This window comes from Callithrix jacchus, chromosome 13 (assembly GCF_049354715.1).
Source record: "Callithrix jacchus isolate 240 chromosome 13, calJac240_pri, whole genome shotgun sequence".
Taxonomy (NCBI): Eukaryota; Metazoa; Chordata; class Mammalia; order Primates; family Cebidae; genus Callithrix; species Callithrix jacchus.
Window position 1 is genome coordinate 22,109,176 of NC_133514.1, and position 19,667 is coordinate 22,128,842.

General features: G+C 43.1%; 1 protein-coding gene and 1 long non-coding RNA gene across 5 annotated transcripts in view; one reads left to right on the forward strand and one right to left on the reverse strand.

The window, feature by feature from the left end:
* The first annotated feature begins 695 nt into the window (after nucleotides 1-695).
* On the forward strand, nucleotides 696-14,434 carry LOC144578943 (uncharacterized). Its single transcript, XR_013525550.1, has 3 exons — nucleotides 696-932; nucleotides 2,068-2,232; nucleotides 10,767-14,434. It is a non-coding gene; the product is annotated as an uncharacterized LOC144578943 (long non-coding RNA).
* SH2D4A (SH2 domain containing 4A) overlaps nucleotides 6,391-19,667 on the reverse strand; it is an 81,086-nt gene continuing 67,809 nt past the window's right edge. For all 4 annotated transcript variants that reach the window (XM_035270115.3, XM_008979200.5, XM_035270116.3 and 1 more), the window contains 2 exons: nucleotides 8,920-9,143; nucleotides 6,391-7,649 (listed from right to left, as the gene is read on the reverse strand). In XM_035270115.3, coding sequence (XP_035126006.2) covers nucleotides 7,557-7,649; nucleotides 8,920-9,143 — 317 coding nt within the window. In that variant the 3' untranslated portion in view covers nucleotides 6,391-7,556. The remainder of the gene's footprint in view (nucleotides 7,650-8,919; nucleotides 9,144-19,667) is intronic.

The following is a 19,667-nucleotide window of genomic DNA, read 5'->3' on the forward strand; positions in this document are numbered from 1 at the left end:
AGCTAATTTTGTATTTTTAGTAGAGATGGTTTCTCTATGTTGGTCAGGCTGGTCTTCAACTCCCAACCAAAGGTGATTTGCCCACCTCGGTCTCCCAAAGTGCAGGGATTATGGGTGTGAGCCACCACACCTGGCCGGGAGGATGCATTTCTAACAAGGCTGGCAGTGGCAATTCAGTATTTTGACTGTGGATCTGGACGCCATCCACACTATAGTCTGGGCTCATAGATGCCCAACACAGAGGTAAGAATTGGGTTTCTTTTTTCTTGCCCACCTTTTAGGGGTTACCTATGCAGACTTGTTACATGGTTAAAATGTGTGTTGCAGGGGTTTGGTGTGCAGTCCTTTGTCACCCATGTAATAAGCGCAGTACCTGCTGTTTTTCAATCCTCACCCTCCTCCCACAGTCCACCCTCAAGTAGGCCTGGGTGTCTTTTGTTCCCTTCTTTGTGTTCATGGGTTTTTATCATTTAGTTCCCACTTATAACTGAGAACATGCATTGTTTCGTTTTCTGTTTCTGTGTTAATTCGCTTAGGATAATAGTCTTCCCATTCCATCCATGTTGCTCCAAAAGACATGATTTTGTTCTTTTTCATGGCTGTGTAGCTAATTGTTTTTTTAAGTTGTGGAGAGTAGCTGAAGAGCAGATGAAACTGCCTGGTGTTAAACTATGGTCGGTCTGTCTTTTTTAAAGCTTCTTCAGGTAAAACAGTTTTATCAATGGGCAGAGGCCCTCTTCAACAACGTGCTAGAGGAGAATACCCGCATTGCCTGCCCAAGACGTGTATAAAAGAAGGGTTGTAGAAGGGCCCACCAGAACATGAGAATTCGGCGGCTGGAATCTAAACTCAGCAAAGAAAAGCAGTTCCAGAACAATGGTTTGAAGAACCCGGTCCTATTGCACATGTGCAAGGATGATGCTGAGGAAGCAGTGAGTCTCTACTCTCCGTTCCTATCCCTAAATTGCCCAGTGACCAGTGCAGGCCATTTTACTGAACTGAGCTCTAATATATGGGGGTTTCCTCCAGGCAGTGGTGTACTGGTATAGCCTCGTGGGAGCCAGTTTTAAGCATTTTTTCCCAGTCCTCACTCTGTGTTGACAGGCTGGTAGCTTGAATTCCATCCTGGTGGGAATATGTACACCATGGAAACTGGCAAATGCTGCAGATCAGCCATTCTCACCACCCTCAGGCCCCTGGGTTTGGCCCATTGTTAAATATTAAATAACACATCATTGCCTCCAAGTGACACACCTGGGCTCCCTGAGCTCTGTCTTTTCTGCATTCATCTATTTCCTGGCCCCTCTTTGTATTTGTAAATGTGGTCGACTGCCCCTTTCCACATGAGTGATGAAGATCAGGCCTAGGAAAATAGCTATCCAGAAACTAATTTTACTAATGTCTTTGTTTCAGGAAAAATCCTCTTATCTAATTGTATCTAATCAAGGTTCAGTGCAGTATAGTAGCTGATATCATAGTTTTCCCAGCCAGGCAAACTGGGTTCAAATTCCAGTTATTTCACTTGCATCTTACATGATCTTAAAGGAGTCCCTTGACATCTCCGTACCTTGGTCTCCTCATTCAGGATGATGGATGTAATCCCTTGTATATCACACAATTGTTTTAAAGATTAAATGGGTTCGTATGTATGAAGCACTTAGGACATGTCAGGTACACCGTAGGTATTTAGTTACTGGTATTCAACACAATTCCTCACGTACAACTGTGTATCTGACAATGTCTGTTAAGCTTCTTGTTATGCCCAGTACCACTTGGAAATAATTAGATGGCCATTATGGACTATCCAGTAAAGATTATGAAGCCATTGGGAACACTGTTGTTGTTTTTGTCATTCTGAAAAGTTTATCTGAGGAGAAGGTTTACTAGGAGCGTGAAATTTAATGGGTAATTTCTACCTTACTTTCCAGGCTCAGTAATATGGAGTTGATACCCCCCTAGGCAGTTGGGAGGCTTTACAGGTTTTTGAAGTCAGGAGCATAGCTAGGAACCTTATGTTCATAACCCCAACCTTCTAAGCTAGATAATGTAATTACTTTCATTTTCCAGGTGCAGAAAATGAGGATCAGAAATGTTGAAGAGCTTGCCTAGGGATCCAGTCTGCAAGCAGCCAGCTTCAGGGCTCTTTTGACTGTGATTGCCTCTGACCATGACCCATCACATGGCCAGCTCCAGATGGATTGGAAGGTCTGCGGGAATGAGCTATGGCCTACGGTGAGTCCCCAGCCTGTTCTTTTTGTTCTTGGTTCCCCCACTGTTTCTCTGGTCTCTAGTCCCACCTGAGAAATTTAACAAGGAAGGAGAACCTGCTAATACAGTGATCCAGGAACAGCTAAGGCACTTGGCTGCACCCTCCAGCTGCTGTGCAATGACCAGCAGTGTTGGGGCTCCATTTGGGATCAAAGCCCTGGAATCTGGCTCTCATGCAGAATTCCAGCATGTTACATTGAAAGTGATTTGATTTGAGTAGGAGGGGATAGCAGGTGAAAATACTTGCTTTTTTTTTTTTTTTTTTTTGAGACGGAGTTTCGCTCTTGTTACCCAGGCTGGAGTGCAATGGCGCGATCTTGGCTCACCGCAACCTCCGCCTCCTGGGTTCAGGCAATTCTCCTGCCTCAGCCTCCTGAGTAGCTGGGATTACAGGCACATGCCACCATGCCCAGCTAATTTTTTGTATTTTTAGTAGAGACGGGGTTTCACCATGTTGACCAGGATGGTCTCGATCTGTTGACCTCGTGATCCACCTGCCTCGGCCTCCCAAAGTGCTGGGATTACAGGCTTGAGCCACCGCGCCCGGCTGCTTTTTAAAACATAAAAAAAAAAAAAAAATAAGACTTGATACTGTTTCTGAGAACTGATTAGAGATAATGACCTTGGGCAGTATCTTAGCAGGGCAGGGGTATTTTACTCCCCACACACATCAATTAACTGGCAGCTTTGTGTGATCCATATTCTGATTAGCTTTATATTTTAATTCAAAGCTGTTTCTCCTGGCAGGGCTCAGTGCTTTGCTGTTGCTGCCAAAAACGATGGGGATGGTGCCAGTTGGTTGGGGGGTTTTGATGGGAGTTTTTATTCAACGTACAGAATATGTTCTTTCCTGTCAGCAGAGGTGCCTTTCAAACTGTGCATGATCCTTCGAACATGCCCTCTGCAGTAGTCACCCTCAGTGTCTCCTCGGCTGTGTCTGGCTTGTTTGCTATTCCAGAAAGAAGCCCTATGGAACCGTAGGGGAGGAGGGGCAGGGCAGGGCTGCCTTGGGGATGGTCACAGCCTGCGAAAGGCGGGCATTGCTCTGGGGAGAGAAGTAGGACTGTGCTCCTTCAAAAACCTTCTCCAGCCTCCAGTCACCCCCGGGCATGAGGGTATAACTTGTTCTTTATTAGCCTCAAATGAAGCTATGTCACAATCACAGCCCTGGCATGTGGGGCTGCCAGGAGCAGCAGGGTGTGGCCTGGTTGGGAAGCTTTTCTCTAGCACTGCCCCACCATTGGAAGGGCACCCCTGGAAGACAAGGCATTTGCCATTCTGTTTGGTTATTGAGGTGCAGGCCCATGGAGTGTTCCCAGGGTCTCGACTCCACTGGTGGGAAGATGTCATCAAGAAACATCCCTCCAGTTGAAGAAAAGTCAAAGCTGATTTAGACTGAGGAGGACAGAATGTGGGGGAGCTTACTTGGCAAGGGCATTGTCATAGCTGGGAGAGAGGCCGAGTTCATCCCAGAGGGAGCTGGGTTTGTCATGTCTCCTGGTCCAAATGGGAGGCAAATACTTGGAGATTTGTAATCAGGAATCCCAGGGCAACAGAGCCAATTTTGACCATGGCTGATTTGGGGGTAAAAACTGGTTACTACTAATTTAGCAATTGTCAAAATCAGACATTAGAAAAGCCCCCTCTGTGCCGCTTCAGATACAGACCAAGTGAGCTGATTCTCTGCAGGTCAACTGGTAAATAAATGTATTGTGTGGTTTGCCATTATAGCCATACTCTTCAGAAGTTTCTTTCCTTCTTAAAATTCATCCCAGAAATTCTAGGAAACAAAGATAGAAAATACAAAGCCCATGAGTTGAAGAGGGGGAAGGTTGGAGTGCAAGGATCCTGGCTTTTTTGAACTCATAATTTACTAGGAAAAGGAAAGTGCAATCATCCAATTACCAGTTATAGAGAGCTTGCTTTCTTTTGTCTTTTTTAATTGTAGAGACAGGGTCTCACTCTGTCACCCAGGCTGGAGTACAGTGGTACAATCATTGCTCATTGCAGCCTCAAACTCTTGGGCTTGTGATCCTCCAGCCTCAGCCTCCTGAGTAGCTGGGACTACAGGCACATGCCAACCATGCCTGGCTAATTTTATCTTTTTTGTAGAGATGGGGGTCTCACTATGTGGTCCAGGCTGGTCTCAAAATCCTGGGCTCAAGCATCCTACTGCAGCAGGGTAGAGCAGGAGGCCAGACGCAGGGGACTTGCAGGTGGCCTGATAGAGGCTTGATATGTCTGTGAGCATCTGGAAATATGGCAGCAGGCAGAAAATCTTAGATGACTACGAGAAAGATTTCAGAATTGTATTGAGAGTTGGGGGAGAATAGAATCTAGATGGGCAGGGAGTAGCATTTGGGCACAGTCCCAGGGAGCCAGGGTCTGCAGACCAGAGCCCCTGGGCTTGAGAACCTAGGCAGTAACATGAGGCAGGCAGGTCAAGGTGCTGGGCTTGAGGAAGCAACAGGAGGAAGAGACCAGGATCAGAGTTTGGACATCTTCACCTTAGACCATAATTCAGGATAGGTATAGGCAGCACTGAGACCACAGCAAGCTTGGGTGAGAATTCAGGCCTCCTGAACACCAGTCAGTTGAAATCAGTTTCTGAAGTCTGTAAATTATTCTCCTTCCCTAAGAATTTCAAGGATTACTAATGCCGTCATATCATCCAACACTGGATAGTGTACGCCTCTATCGGCAACCAACAGGATAAACTAGTCCAGAACCCACATCTGCTCCCCTTTGTAATACTGGGTTGATTCAGTTGGGTCACTTCCTGCTTTCTAAATCACCTTCTAAATCTTCTTTTAGTAGGATGTTCTTTGTGTGGTTATATCTGGATATGGCCACGCTTATTTCCTACAAGATAACTGTAAGCACAGAATGGTACCAGAATCTTTTTTTTCCCCAAGACAAGAGTCTTGCCCTGTCATCCAGATTGGAGTGCAGTGGTGCAATCCCAGCTCACTGCAACCTCTGCCTTCCAGGTTCAAGCAATTCTTCTGCTTCAGCCTCCCAAGAAGCTGAGATTACAGGTACATGCCACCATGCCCACTAGTTTTTGTATTTTTAGTAGAGACAGGGTTTTACCATATTGTCCTGGCTGGTCTTGAACTCCTGACCTTGTGATCCACCCACCTCGGCCTCCCAAAGTACCACACCAGTGTGGTACTAGAATCTTACGTCTTCCTAAGTATTTGTGACAAGTATTTGTGAGAAGCACTGGAAACTTAACATTTGAGAATTGGATGAAAATAATAAAGATCACCCAGTTAAATCACAGTTCAGAAGCAAAAAAATGAGGCTCAGAGAGATAAAATGTTCTGTCCAAGATTACACAGTAAATGGTGGTAACAGATAAGTTTTGCAATAATGCCATGATTATTGAATCATAGAAACAAAAGCTAAGAGATAAGTCCTTACATAGTTAAACAGCATAAACCACATGGAACATTTCAAGAAAGTTAAACAATGATCTATGTTTAAAAGCTATCTTGGCCTGGCATAGTATCTCACATGTGTAATCCTAGCACTTTGGTAGACTGAGGCAGGAGGATTGCTTGAGGCCAGGAGTTCAAGGTTGAAGTGAGCCATGATCTCACTACTGCACTCCGGCCAGGGTATCAGAGCAAGACCCTGTCTCTCAAAATCATCATCATATTTTCTCATTAGAATACACACACCAACCATCCCCTTCTCTAGTTACATTTTATAGTGAGTGCTGTACGCAACCAACAAGCTCGTAATCACTCTGCTATATCATTCTGCTTTCATTTAAAGTCAATGTAAAAGAGTGCTGACCTACAGAGTTAGGCCACAGGTAGTCAATCTCCATCCTCCCAGAAGAATGATCTCCAGTGGCCCAGAGGCTGTACCCCTGATTGGGGCTGGACCGAGGAAGGTGGCAGGTTGGGGTGCAGCAGGGCATAGGATATGTGACCCAGGGCTAAACAGAGCTTGCTGGAAGGTTTTTCTTATATCCCATTTCTACTTCATTGTGAGAATGGTGGATGGGGCAGCAATGAATGGGTCGATCTTGTGTGTCAGGTTACATAATTACGTAAACGACTGTATTAGCTTTCCGGGGCTGCAGTAACAAATCAGCATGAACTCAGCAGCTTAAAGCAACAGAAATTTATTCTCCCAGTTGTGGAGGCTGGAATTCTGAAATCAGGGTCATGCTTCCTTCTAAGGCTCTGGGGCAAACCTGTCCCATTCCTCTCTCCTGGCTTCTGCTGGTGTCCCTTCCCTTGCGGCTGCCTCACTCCAATCTGCCTCTTGTCCCGTTTGTCTTCCCGCTGCATTTTTATTTCTAAACCTCTCTCTTCTGAGGATGCAAGTCATGGGAATTGGGGCATACCCTAATCCAGCATGACGTCATCTTAACTTGACTACATCTGCAAAGACCCTATTTATTTCCAAACAAGATCAATTTCATGGGAATAGGGGGTTAAGACTTCACCAATATTTTGAGGGAATACAATTCAACCACAAGTAGCATCCAAACATCCTGCTTATTCTATTCTTGCCTTTATACTATTTATTAAAAAAAATACATGTGTGGGTGCTTTATCCATTTGGTACACTCTAGAGTAGAGCCAGAGGGGGCCAGGCAAGCCCTGGCCCCATTCTCCAGAACAGGGAAACAAACTCAGGGATGTTTGCTCACTTTCCTGCAGTCCATATGTATCTTTATGTATGTTAAGCTTCTCATCCTATGTTTTAACACTTCTCGTTCCATTTACATTCATGACTTCTGTTTCTCTATGTCTATCAAGTCCTGGTTCCAACATGTACAATGAGTGAGGTGTGTTTCAAGCATCATCACAGCCAGGACAGGCTTTTTTGCCAGCATTCCAAAGCCAACATGGAACTTTGTATCAACAGGCCCCTAAGACCTCCAGATTACAGAAGGAGTGCAGGGGTCATATGATAGTAGAGGAAGATACCGGTTTTCAAGTACACCTTAATGTCTAAAAGGTTTCTGTTTCTTCTTTATCTTTTGTACATCATTAAGGTCATACCCTTCATAATCGGTAGTTGCTGAAATTGGGACTCTTCTCCCTTTACTTTTAGAGTGCATAGGAGCAGAGGTCATTTTCTCTTGACATTGAACTCCAGTATTTGTGCAGGAGAGAGGTGTCAGTGAGGACTCCATGGATACTTCTGGTTGATCAGTATTGGCTCTGCTGCACAGTGATTTTGGCTTCACACATAAATGTTTCAGTGGTGTTTGTCCAGGGAAAAGCCCAGTTGGAGAATGAGGATGACCCCAATAAAGGCTGTCACTCAAACAGCTCTAGGTAGTCGGGCAGCTGGTTTTGCTGACCACAGGGATAGAGGAGCAGCTCCTTCCCCAGGGACGTGATGGGTTCTTCCTGTCAATCAGAAGGGACAGGATCAGACAGAGTGAGTAGTAACCACGTGCTCTTCCTAATTCCTCAGAGGACATTACCACCTGCCTACCCTTGATTTACACAAAACTTTCTTGGTTTGTGATCATCTTAAGAGGCATTTGTTCTTTTTTTGAGGTGGAGTTTCATTCTTGTTGCCCAGGATAAAGTGCAATGGTGCTGTCTTGGCTCACTGCAACCTCTGCCTCCCAGGTTCAAGGGATTCTCATGCCTCAGCCTCCCAAGTGGCTGGGATTACAGGTGACTGCCACCATGCCTGGGTCATTTTTTTGTATTTTTAGTGGAGACAGGGTTTCACCATGTTGGCCAGGCTGATCTTGAACTTCTGACCTCAGGTGATCTGCCCAAAGAGGCATTTTTCTTATCCACACACTGCCAGGTACTCTCTTTCCCTTTGGGGCTTGAGTTCTAACTTAAGACTGTGCTCATATGTCAGGGGTCCCCAGTCTCAGGGCCACGGACCAGTACCAGGCTATGGCCTGTTAGGAAGTGGGATAGCAAGAGGGGAGAAGTGAGTGAACAAAGCTTCGTCTGTATTTCTATCTTCTCCCTGTTGTTTACATTACTGCCCGAGTTCTGCCTCCTGTCCCATCAGTGGCATTAGATTCTCATAGGAACACAAAATTTATTGTGAACTGTGCATGTGAGGGATCTGGCTTGTGTACTCCTTTTGAGAATCTAGTACCTGATGATCTGTCACTGTCTCCCATCACCCCCAGATGGGACCATCTAGTTGCAGGAAAACAAACAAGCTAGGGGCTCCCACTGACGATACACCATGTTAAGCTATATAATTACTTCATTATATATTGCAATGTAACAATAATAGAAATAAAATGCACAAGAAATGTAATGTGCTTAAATCATCCTGAAACCATCCCCCCCAACCCCTACCTAGTACAGGGAGAAACTGTCTTCCAGGAAACTGGTCCCTGGTGTCAAAAAGGTCGGGACTGCTGTCATATGTGATCCATGTGGGTACCGTTTTTCTTTCTTTTTTTTTTTTTAAGAGCATCTCCCGTATTTGCCACAGTGATCTTCCCTGAGTATTTAAAGAGGAACTAGGTTCTATTATAGAGGAATTAGAATTAAAAATCCCGATTATCAGGAAGAATTAACCAAAACAATCCCCCCAGCACTTGTCTTGGTCCTTTTCCTCTTAATTGTCTTTCATGGTTAGAGCTGCTACAAGACAGTAACTCACGAGGCAGATTGAGGTTAGGCATTGCTTTACCTTGTGATATTCCACCAGATCTGCCAGGGTGGCATGCTGCAGCTGGTCCACGCCCAGGAAGCTGTAGGAGTCTGCAGAGGCATCTATGAGGAAATGTTTACAGCCATCCTCCGACAGATAGGACAGGGCGTAGCCTTTGATCCTTTCACTGACTCGGATGAGGAAACTGCCGGGCACACCTGTGCTCAGAAGTAGTTCATTTGCATTCTTGAGTGTGAGAATTCCTGTGGCAAAGCAAAAAAGGAAGGTATTACAGCCAGATCATTACCCACACTCTCCTCTGTTAAATCCAGCTGCATGAATAAAGAGTCAGTGACACCTAAATAAGACACAACAAGAGCAATTTTAAATCTGTTTTGGGCTTCTTAGGAATATGGTTAAATGTTCTTCTGGTATTTGCTAATGAGACAAGAATAGGTTATAGAGGCAAACTGTATACGTGAGAGCTTAAATGTCAACCTTAAGAATGTTTTTCCACTCATACACCCATTTATAGCAACACAGGTGTTAGGGTTTATGTGAGTCTAGCAGGACACCTTGATGGTCATCCTTGGAGTGTCAGATCTGGAAGGGGACTTAAAGAGACTCTCTCTAGGCTGCCTCAGTTTACCAACAAGGACTCAATGGCCCTGGGAGTGATTTGATTTGGTCTATGACAGTGGTTCTCAACCAGGACAGTGTCTGAAAGGCATCTTTAGTTGTCATGGGTGGGGGATGCTGCTAGCACTTAATGGATAGAGGCCAGGGATGCTGCTAAACAGCCTGTGATACATAGAACAGCCCCATACTGCAAAGAAGCATCCAGCCCCAAATATCAGTAGTGCTGGAGTTGAGACTCCCTGGTGTGGGAGGTTCAGCAATTTAGTGACAGAGCCAAGTCAGATTCAGTTCTATAAAGTACCTTAGACTGTAGCTACTGCTAAATGATACTACACAAGCATTTAAAGGACTAAAACTATATATTGTATGCATGTGTCTTAAAACATGCCTATGAAGACATAGTATGAAGTTATATAGAGATACAGCGTAGATGCCTCATGAATTCTTACTCCAGACCAGCCTTTTCCCCAATTAGTCCAAACTCATGAGGTCTGACTCATGTTCTAAATTTTTTATTCCCATCGTAATTCATCTATGAATAGATAATGCTCTAAAACTCATAGAAAGAGCAGAAACACATCTTGGAAAGACAGAGAAGCCAATGAATTATTCAGTGAGCTGTGATCTGAGGGAGGAACAGCGTTCTACTTGTGCCCTTTTTCATTTTGGCAGACAAAGCTCTTGCCTTCTCTTGTTCCACAGTTGGCTCCCTGTTGATACTCAGTACCATATTATTAGGAAAACAAAACAATAACAGAACCACATGGAAAGGCAAGGGGCGACCACAGCCCTTTGGTCTTGTTAGTATAGTTAATTGAGAAGTGAACTGTCTCCAGAGTAAAATGTAAAATAAAACCATTTCTGTTCTTTTTCTGTAAACAGACCTTTAATGAGAGGAGGATTTTATAATCAAACACCACATGTTCTTACTCATAGGCAGGTGTTGAACAATGAGAACACAAGGAGGGGAGCATCACACCCTGGGGTCTGTTGGGGGAGGGACAGTGGGGAGGGATAACATGGGAGAATGCCAGATACAGGTGACAGGGGTGGGTGGAGGCAGCAAACCACCTTGTCATGTAAGTGCCTATGAGGAAGAACATGTGGTTCTTCCCTGCATGATCTGCACATGCCCCAGAACCTAAAGTACAATTTTTCAAAATTAAAAGATAAAAATTGTTGGTTTTCTCTTAGCCGAGATCAACCAACCAGCCCTTCTACTGCCTCTTTTCCTGTTTCTGATTTAGGAGGATACAGACCCCAGGAACCCTACTGCAGAGTCCTGGTGTATGAAGGTCGACCCACTGTGAGACCTGCAGGTAAGAGCTGGGAGTGGGTGAAAAGGTCTGACAGCCTTCCCCACTTGCAGATAGTCAGTGTCCCTGAAACAGACCATGGCCTTGCTCCTAGGGGCTGTGGCTCTATTACACTCATTCCTAGCAGATGACTAATGTACATGCATTGCACACATCATGTCCAGTTGCTTTTCCACACCTTCCCCGCTGAGACAGACCACCAGACACTGCAGGCACCATGGACACTGACCGAGCCTCTTGGTTCAGATGCTCCGCTATCCACATTAGGTACTCAAATCATGGCTATCAAAGTTCCAGCAGATCCGGGCTGGCTGCTTCTGTTTGTCTCTTTTCCCTTCCTAAGTATCCCTGGTCCCACTGATAAATGACAAATGACAACCATACGTTGAAACAAGGTGCTAGGTAGCAGTCCATGCAGGGACTGCACATGACAAATCTCTAAAGACACTGTATGAGACTGATTCTGAAACCCAGGGATGGTTTTCAATGACCCTGAAAAGTCCCCTTCCAAAACAAGGGAACATGTTTGGAGAAGCAGCAGCGTCCTGGAAAAAGATTTCTCCCTCCTCCTAGATTGCTGGCTCACTGTGAAATTCCAGGCTGTTTCAACAGGTGGAGCAGATGTTATAATTTATGACATCTGGAAGTTATCCAGATAAATCTGGATTCCTAAAATCAAAGCTATTCTGGAAAATTATAACCAAACCTGGGATAACTACAGTCAAATTCCTTTTAAGATCAAGTTGTAGAATTACTATAACTCAAACTTTCCAAAAGCCTCTTAGCCTTATACAGAGATCTTGGCACCATGTAATCTCCTGGGACACCAGGACACAATCAGACACGTTTGTGGCAAAGCACAGATCATTGTGGAAACTCCTTGTACACCATGGGACAGAGGGCAGGTTCAAAAGGAAAGTGCTCTGGAGGTAAGGCTTTGATTGATGCAAGAAGTAGTTTCTGTCTTTGCTTTTTTTGCTTTATAAGAGGATTACTATTCCTTAACAGCAAACTGGCTTGGTACAGCTAAATACACAGGTCACTGTACAATTTGTCATGAATCCATCAAGGGCAGTGTGTGCATTTGGGGTGCCCTGGCTGTAATCACTGCCAAGCAATGACCTGTATCTGCTGGGATAGGGAATTCTTGAGTACAAAATCAAAATCCAATGTTTGTTAGATATTGATCACTGCACACTATCATTTTCTCTCTCTTTTTTAAAACAGTCTTGCTCTGTCACTCAAGCTGCAATACAGTGGCACAATCTGGGCTCACTGCAACCTTTGACTCCTGGGTTCAAGCAATTCTCATGCCTTAGCCTCCTGAGAAGCTGGGATTACAGGTGCCCACCATCATGCCTAGCTAATTTTTGTATTTTTTGTAGAGATAGGAGTTCACCACGTTGGCTAGGCTGGTCTCAAACTCCTGGCCTCAAATGATCTGCCTACCTCAGCCTCCCAAAGTGCTGAGATAATAGGGGTGAGCCACTGTGCCTGGCCTCAGTCTGCCTTTTAATAATGCTTATCCTCTGAATTGCCCCTTGCACAACTCTAAGAATTCTGAAGCAGGGGTCTTCACTCTGGCCCCTAAAGGCCATGACACATTGGTGCTGCTCTCCTCTCACCTGCTCTCTCCACTCATCTTAAAAGAATCAAATCTGAGGTCATAGGAGGATTTCTGTGCAAATGAAAAGGGGTAAATAATTTTTTTAAGACAGGGTCTTACTCCATGGCCCAGGCTGGAGAGCAGTGGCATGATCGTGGCTCACTGCCGCCTTGACCTCCTGAATAGCTGGGACCACAGGCCCATGCCACCACACCTGGCCAAGTTTTTGTAGAGATGGAGATTCACCGTGTTACCCAGGCTAGAATATTCTAGTCCATCAGTTCAGTGAACCAGATTTTCACCCGGACAGCAGTCTGTAGATTATAGAGCTGAATCCAGGCAGGGACTGGCAGAAGAACTCTGGTAGCCCAGAAGAAAGCAGATGTTACTCTGTGAGGTCTGATGGGCAGCGTCTGGCCCTGAAGAGCCTGAGGCAGAGCAGGAACCAAAATTCCTGAGAGCCTGCACACCAGCACCAGCATAGGGATCCATCACAGCTGGAGGAGGTCCCACTCCTCTGTGTGTGATGCCAAGGCTCCCCCTAGAACTTTGTGATAATGAAAATATTGCCACATGTGCTACTGAGCACTGAAATGGGGGCTAGTGTGGCTGAGGGATGCAATTCTTATTTGTGATTCATTTTGATGTGAAAAGCCACATGTGTTTAGGGGCTACCATAATGGGACAGTATAGCTCTGAACCTCTCTGAACATTTTGCCCAGAAGAACTACTTTTCGCATGGGAGCGGGCAAACAGACCCAAGATCCTGGAAGTAACTCAAACCCCGGCAGGCGCCAGTGGAAATCAAAGTGGCAACAACTGTCCCACAGGGCAGTTCAGTGGTATCTTTCTCTGTGGCTTCCTCTTGGAAAACTCCTCCTCACATCATGCCCCTTGCCTCTGAGACCCCTCTAAGTAGCCTCAAGACTCCAAGAGCACAACAGGCAACTACAAAGGTCCAGTCCTGGACATGGGTAGTGGGAAGCCTGGGGCTTCCGGGCATAGCCACTCCCATCCTGTGATAGTGTCAGGATGAGGACTCAAGTGCATCATCTGCAAAGATCCAAGTAAGAGCTTGGGGCTAATGGACTAGTCTCCGCATTATTGGCAGAACACAGTGACATTTTTGCAGGAAGTCTGCTGCACTGAGTAATTTATGAGAAAAGTCAGGGTCTTCCAGGAAAGAACGTTCGCAGAAAAGCTAGCGCTTCCCAAGTCCAGATTTATGTGTGGAGTTTTAGCCTCTTTGTTTCATCTTCTCCAGTAGTTTTACAATCTGAACAAGTACTAAACAATTTTAGAGGGGGGACATGGAGAATAATTTGGACAAAAGGTATTTTTTTTAATGACATTAATGTAGGTGAAGCCTTCATGCTGAAAGGGGCCCTGCCAGCGAATGGACTTCCAGCTGTCCTCCTCTGCCACACGCAAGCCGTGATATATTGTTATTGCTGGCCACAGCCTACCCACTCCATAAAATGAGTGAATCATGCATGTAAATGAGGCAGGATATATATGTCATCTGAGGTTTAGGAACAAAAACCTTTTAGAAACCACATAAATAACTACTTTATGCTTTGTGAAGACAGAAGCTTGGAAATCCCTTTGTGACAAGTGGGCAGAATTTTGATGGCCCCACAATTAAAAAATCTCCATTGTTCAGCAAAACAGTCGAAGGACAGATGACCACTTAGGGGCAGCAACTCATAGGTCCGCTAGGATCTTAGGCTAAAAGAAATTTTGAGAAGCCTCTATGAGCCTTTACTAACGCAAACTATTAAGTGACCTACGCTCAGTCTGGGGTGGTATCTGGTCCCTATATTGAAGGAGCTGTGCATGACAAACTGTCTTGAGTAGAAGAAGGGAAGCTAGGAGGAGTGAGACACAGGATTCCACCTTAACAACCATCTCTAGGGAACAACAATTCCACAGAACAACTACCTCCAAGAGGTTCAGACTGATCCCTTAAGGAGTCAGTGTGATGTATCAAAAACTAGAAGAAAGCAAAATAGCTGAAGTGTGGCCAAGCATGGTGGCTCACGCCTGTAATCCCAGCACTTCGGGAGGCCAACGTGGGAGGATCACTTGAGATCAGGAGTTTGAGACCAGCCTGGCCAATATGCTGAAACCTTGTCTCTATTAAAAATATAAAAATTAGCTGGGCTTGGTGGGGGTGTGCCTGTAATTCCAGCTAATCGGGAGGCTGAGGCAGGAGAATCATTTGAACCTGGAAGGTGGAGGCTACAGTGAGCTGAGATGGCACCACTGTACTCCAACCTGGGTGGTGGAGCAAGGCTCTGTCTCAAAAGTGTGAACTATACTGCTATCCCACAAATGTAAAAGGGATGTGTTTGCTAAGTAACTTAAAATACTGGAACCAAAGCACTGGGAGGGCAGGTTCAGCTATATGCTGTAACTGTAAAAGACAGCCATAAGAAAGAAATCAGCATGGAAAGATTTCATTTACAGTCTAATTACATCCACATTTGAATAAGAATGTTCATTAAAATTCAGAAGAATAATGATCAAATATTGATAAAGCAAATGTGTGAATTTTTGTTTAAAAATTCTTTTCAATTAGAAAATTCCTAAATCATAAACTTGTTTATACACAGATTTCTATCTTTTTACCGATCTTCCCCCTCCCAGTCCCTGCCAATTTCTAAGCTCCAATATATTGCTGTATTTTTAGTAGAAGTAGGAAAACGTTGATAGAATGAAGAAATGAACCTATGAGTTTCTGGAGAGAACTTCAGGATCTCAGTTTTGTTCTTTGTCCCTTTCTTGTGGAAGTTTAAAAGCATGTTAGCAGGTAAAATGAATTATGTATCTACACACTTTGGAAACTCATAATCTGAAGCCAGAATAACTAGGATGACTCTTCACTCATCAGGATGTTCAATTTAGCTAGAAGGGCTTTCCAACATTTATTACTTACTTTACAAATATTACAGATTACAAGGTTCGGTCTTACAGAATGTTGGAATATTGCAATCAGATGCAAGAATAAAATGAATAAAACAAGGATTGCATTTGAAGGTCAAGACAGTCCTGAACTGAAAAAATGGGAGTTCAAGGACAGTGGGATAAGAAGAGATGAAGGGTGACAAAGATAATAAAACAATCATTCTTCTGCAAACAAAATCAAGCAGACTTAAGCAATTACAGTATTTAGAAGATTATAAATCTAGAAAACGGGAGCTATTACTTTAGCAATGCTAGGACTCACCCCTGTCTCTTTGCACCATCCCTCCCAAACCCAAGCTCAACTTTAACCTGCGTTGCCCTGCAAAATGCCCAAAAAACTTCTTTTTTGGTAAGGGTGTTGACCCTCTGTCTTTCCAAATTACTGTTGCCTTCTCAGGTGACCTCCTAGCAGGCCCTAAATAAATACCTGTGGAGATAGCATGGGAAAGTGTTTGCAGTCATGACAATCTATTTTATTCAAGTGCTGCTTACTTACACTGTTACTCAAAACAATACTTTATGACAGGATTATGATTATGATGAAAGGTAGGGGAACAGGAAGGGTGATCTTTAACTGCACAATTCTGATAAATCAAAATAACAAATACCACATATTAGGTACTCTTGCAAGCACTTCACATATATTAGCTGATTTACTTTATAAAAACAACCCTATGACATAGATATATTAGTACTCTCATTTTACAGAGAAGAAAACCCAACTCAAACCTAGGTGACCTAGTCATTACATTTTAAAATCCCCTTTTTTATTTTTCCCCTTTTAGGAGCCAGACATTACAAATTATGACATTGAAAAATAACTGCATCTATGGAGAAAATTATGACTATGCATAGCAATGGAAAGGCACAGGCTCAAAACAGAAGAGCTTAAGTTTATACCTCTGGCTGATCCTTGACACAGGGAAAGCTTGTAACAATAAAAGCAAAAAAATAGTAAACGTTGGGGAAGGGGAAGAATCAGATTCCCAGAATTACCATATTATTACATTCAAATACCCAGTTTTCAGTCAAAAAATCACAATGCATAAAAATAAAAAGGAAATATGGCACATTCAAAGGAAAACCAATTATTAGAAACTGTCCCTAAAGAAGACCTGATGATAGATCTACTCAAAGACTTTATGCATACACAAAATGGAAATATAAAGAGAAAACCTAAAAGAAACTAAAATCCTAGAGCTGAAAGTACAACTGAAATGGAAAATTCACTAGAGGACTTCAGAGGCAGGTTATGAAGGCAAAAGAATGAATTTGAAGACAGGGCATTATCGAGTAGAGGAAAAGAAAGGCAAAAATGAAGAATAGTGAACATAGCCTAAGGGACCTATGGCATAGCACCAAATGACCCAATATACATTTTTGTGGAAATCTCAGAAGGAGAAGAAAACTTCCCAAACTTGATGAAAGACATTAACATAAACATCCAAGAAATTTAATAAAATCCAAGTAAGTTGAACTTAGAGACCCCCACTGAGATGCAGTACAGTCAAAGATTGGCCAGGTGTGGTGGTATATACGTATGGCCCCAGCTACTTACCAGGCTGAGGTGGGAGGATTGCCTGAACCTGGGAGGAGGAGGCTATAGTGAGCCGAGATCACATCACTACACTCCAGCCAGGATGATAGAGTGACCCTGTCTCAGGGAGAGAAAGAATCCTCAAAGCAGCGAGAGAAGCAACTCATCACATACAAAGGATAGTCAATAAGATTATCCCAAGACTTCTCATCAGTAGCATTGGAGGACAGAAGGCAGTAGACCAATAAAGAGTCTCCTCAACTTATCTTATGATGGGGTTACATCCTGATAAAGCCAGTGTGAGTTAAGAATATGTTAAGTCAGAAATGCAGTTAATACACCAAACCTACTGAACATTGTAACTTTGCCTAGCCTACCTTAAACTTGGTCATAACTTTTACATTACCCTAAGGTTTGGCAAAACCATCTAACACAAAGCCTATTTTATAACAAAGTGTTGAATATACTTTGTAATTTATTGAATACTATACTGAAAGTGAAAAACAGAATGGTTGAGTGGGTACTTGAAGTGTGATTTTTACTGAATGTGTGTCACAGTCACACCATGATAAGATGGAAAAATAATAAGTCATACCATTGCAAGTTGGGGACTATCTGCATATTCAAAATGCTAAAAGAAAAAATAAAAATTGTCCTTTAAAAGTGTGAGGCAAATTAAGACATTCCTGGGTAAACAAAAGCTAAGGAAGCTTGTTATCACTAAATCTGCCATGCAAGAAATGCCCAAGGATGCTACATCGTGAAATGAAAGCAGGCCAGTTAGTGACAAAGCCAAATGAAGAAACAAGTAACTCAATAATGGTAAATACACAGGCAATTATAAAAGCTAGTATAATAGTAACATGCTTACTATCAAAATTAATCCAGCAACATATCAACGGATTATATACCATGGCCCAGCAGGATTTATTCCTGCAATGCAAGATGGTACAATATATGAAAATCAATGTAAAAAAAATGCCTGTTCATTGCAATTAATGCAGAAAAAGCATCTGACAAAATACAACACCCTATCATGATAAAAACGCTCAACAAACTAGGAAGAGAAGGAAACTTATCTCTACTAAGTAAAGGCCATGTATGAAAAACCCACAGCAAACATCACAGTTAAAGTTGAAAGACTTGTCTTCTAAGATCAGGAATAAGGCAGAGATGCCCACTCTTGCCCTTTCTATTCAACTTGTTCTGGAAGTTCCAGCTACAGCAGTTAGACAAATAAATAAAAGACATCCAAATTAGAAGTAAAATTATCCCTGTTGTCAGATGATATAATCTTCTATGTTAAAAACCAGAAAGATTCCACAAAAGACTGTTAAAAGTAATAAATGAATTAAGGAAAGTGGCAGGATACAAAACACACAAAAATCAGTTGCACTTCTATACATTAACAATGAACAGTCTGAGAAGGAAATTACAAATCAAATTCCATTTACACTGTCAAAAAGAATACTTAGAAATTAACCAAGGAAGTGAAAGATTTATACAATAAACTACAAAACATTAATGATGGGGCACAGTAGCTCATGCCTGTAATCCCAAAACTCTGGGAGGCTAATCACTTGAGATCAGGAGTTCAAAACCAGCATGATGAAACCCTGGCTCTACTAAAAATACATTAGCCAGGTATGGTGGTGGGTGCCTGTAATCCCAGCCTGTAATCAGGAGGCTGAAACAGGAGAATCACTCGAACTAGGGAGGCAGAAGTTGCAGTGAGCAGAGATCATACCACTGCACTCCAGCATTCCAGCCTGGACAACGGAGGAACACTCCATCTAAACCCCACAACTACAAAACGTTGCTGAGATAAAGAAGACATAAGTAAATAAAAATACATCCCATGTACATGGATTAGAAGACTTAATATTGTTAAGATAACAATACTGTTCAAAATGATATACGGATTCAAAGTAATCCCTAGCAAAATCCCAATGACATTTTTTGTAGAAATAGAAAACCCATCCAAAAATTCATATGGAATCTTGAGACCAGGAATTTGAGGCCAGCCTGGGCAACACAGTGAGATCCTGTCTCTACCAAAAAAAAAAAAATTTAACCAGACAGGGTACTGCATGCTTGTAGTTCCAGCCACTCAGGAGGCTGAGGTGGACTTGAGCCTAGGAGTTCAAGACTGCAGTGAGCTATAATTGTGCCACTGCACTCCAGCCTGGGTAACAAAGCAAGACTCCGTCTCTCAAAAGGAAAAAGAAAAATAACAAGGGTTGGCAAGGATGTGGAGAAATTGAAATTCTTGTGCACTACTGGTGGGAAGGTAAAATAGTATAGCATAACCCCTCTGGAAAATAGCATGGCCAGTTTCTACAAAGTTAAACCACAGAATTACACTATGACCCTGAAATTCCACCTCTGGGTAGATACCCAAAAGAACTGAAAGCAGAGTCTAGAAGAGATATTTGGACACGGAAGCAACCCAAGAGTCCATCAACAGATAATGGATAAGCAAAATGTGGTCCATCATAGAATGGAATATTATTCTGCCTTGAATAGGAAGGAAATTTTGACATACATGACAACATGAATAAATCTTGAGGACATAATACTAAATGAAATAAGCCACTCAAAAAGACAAATACTGTACAGTGCCGCTTATATGTGGGTTTTAGAACAGTCAAAATCATAGAGAAAGAAGGCACCATGGTAGTTGCCAGGGGCTGAGGGTTGGTGGAGAATGGAACATTATCAT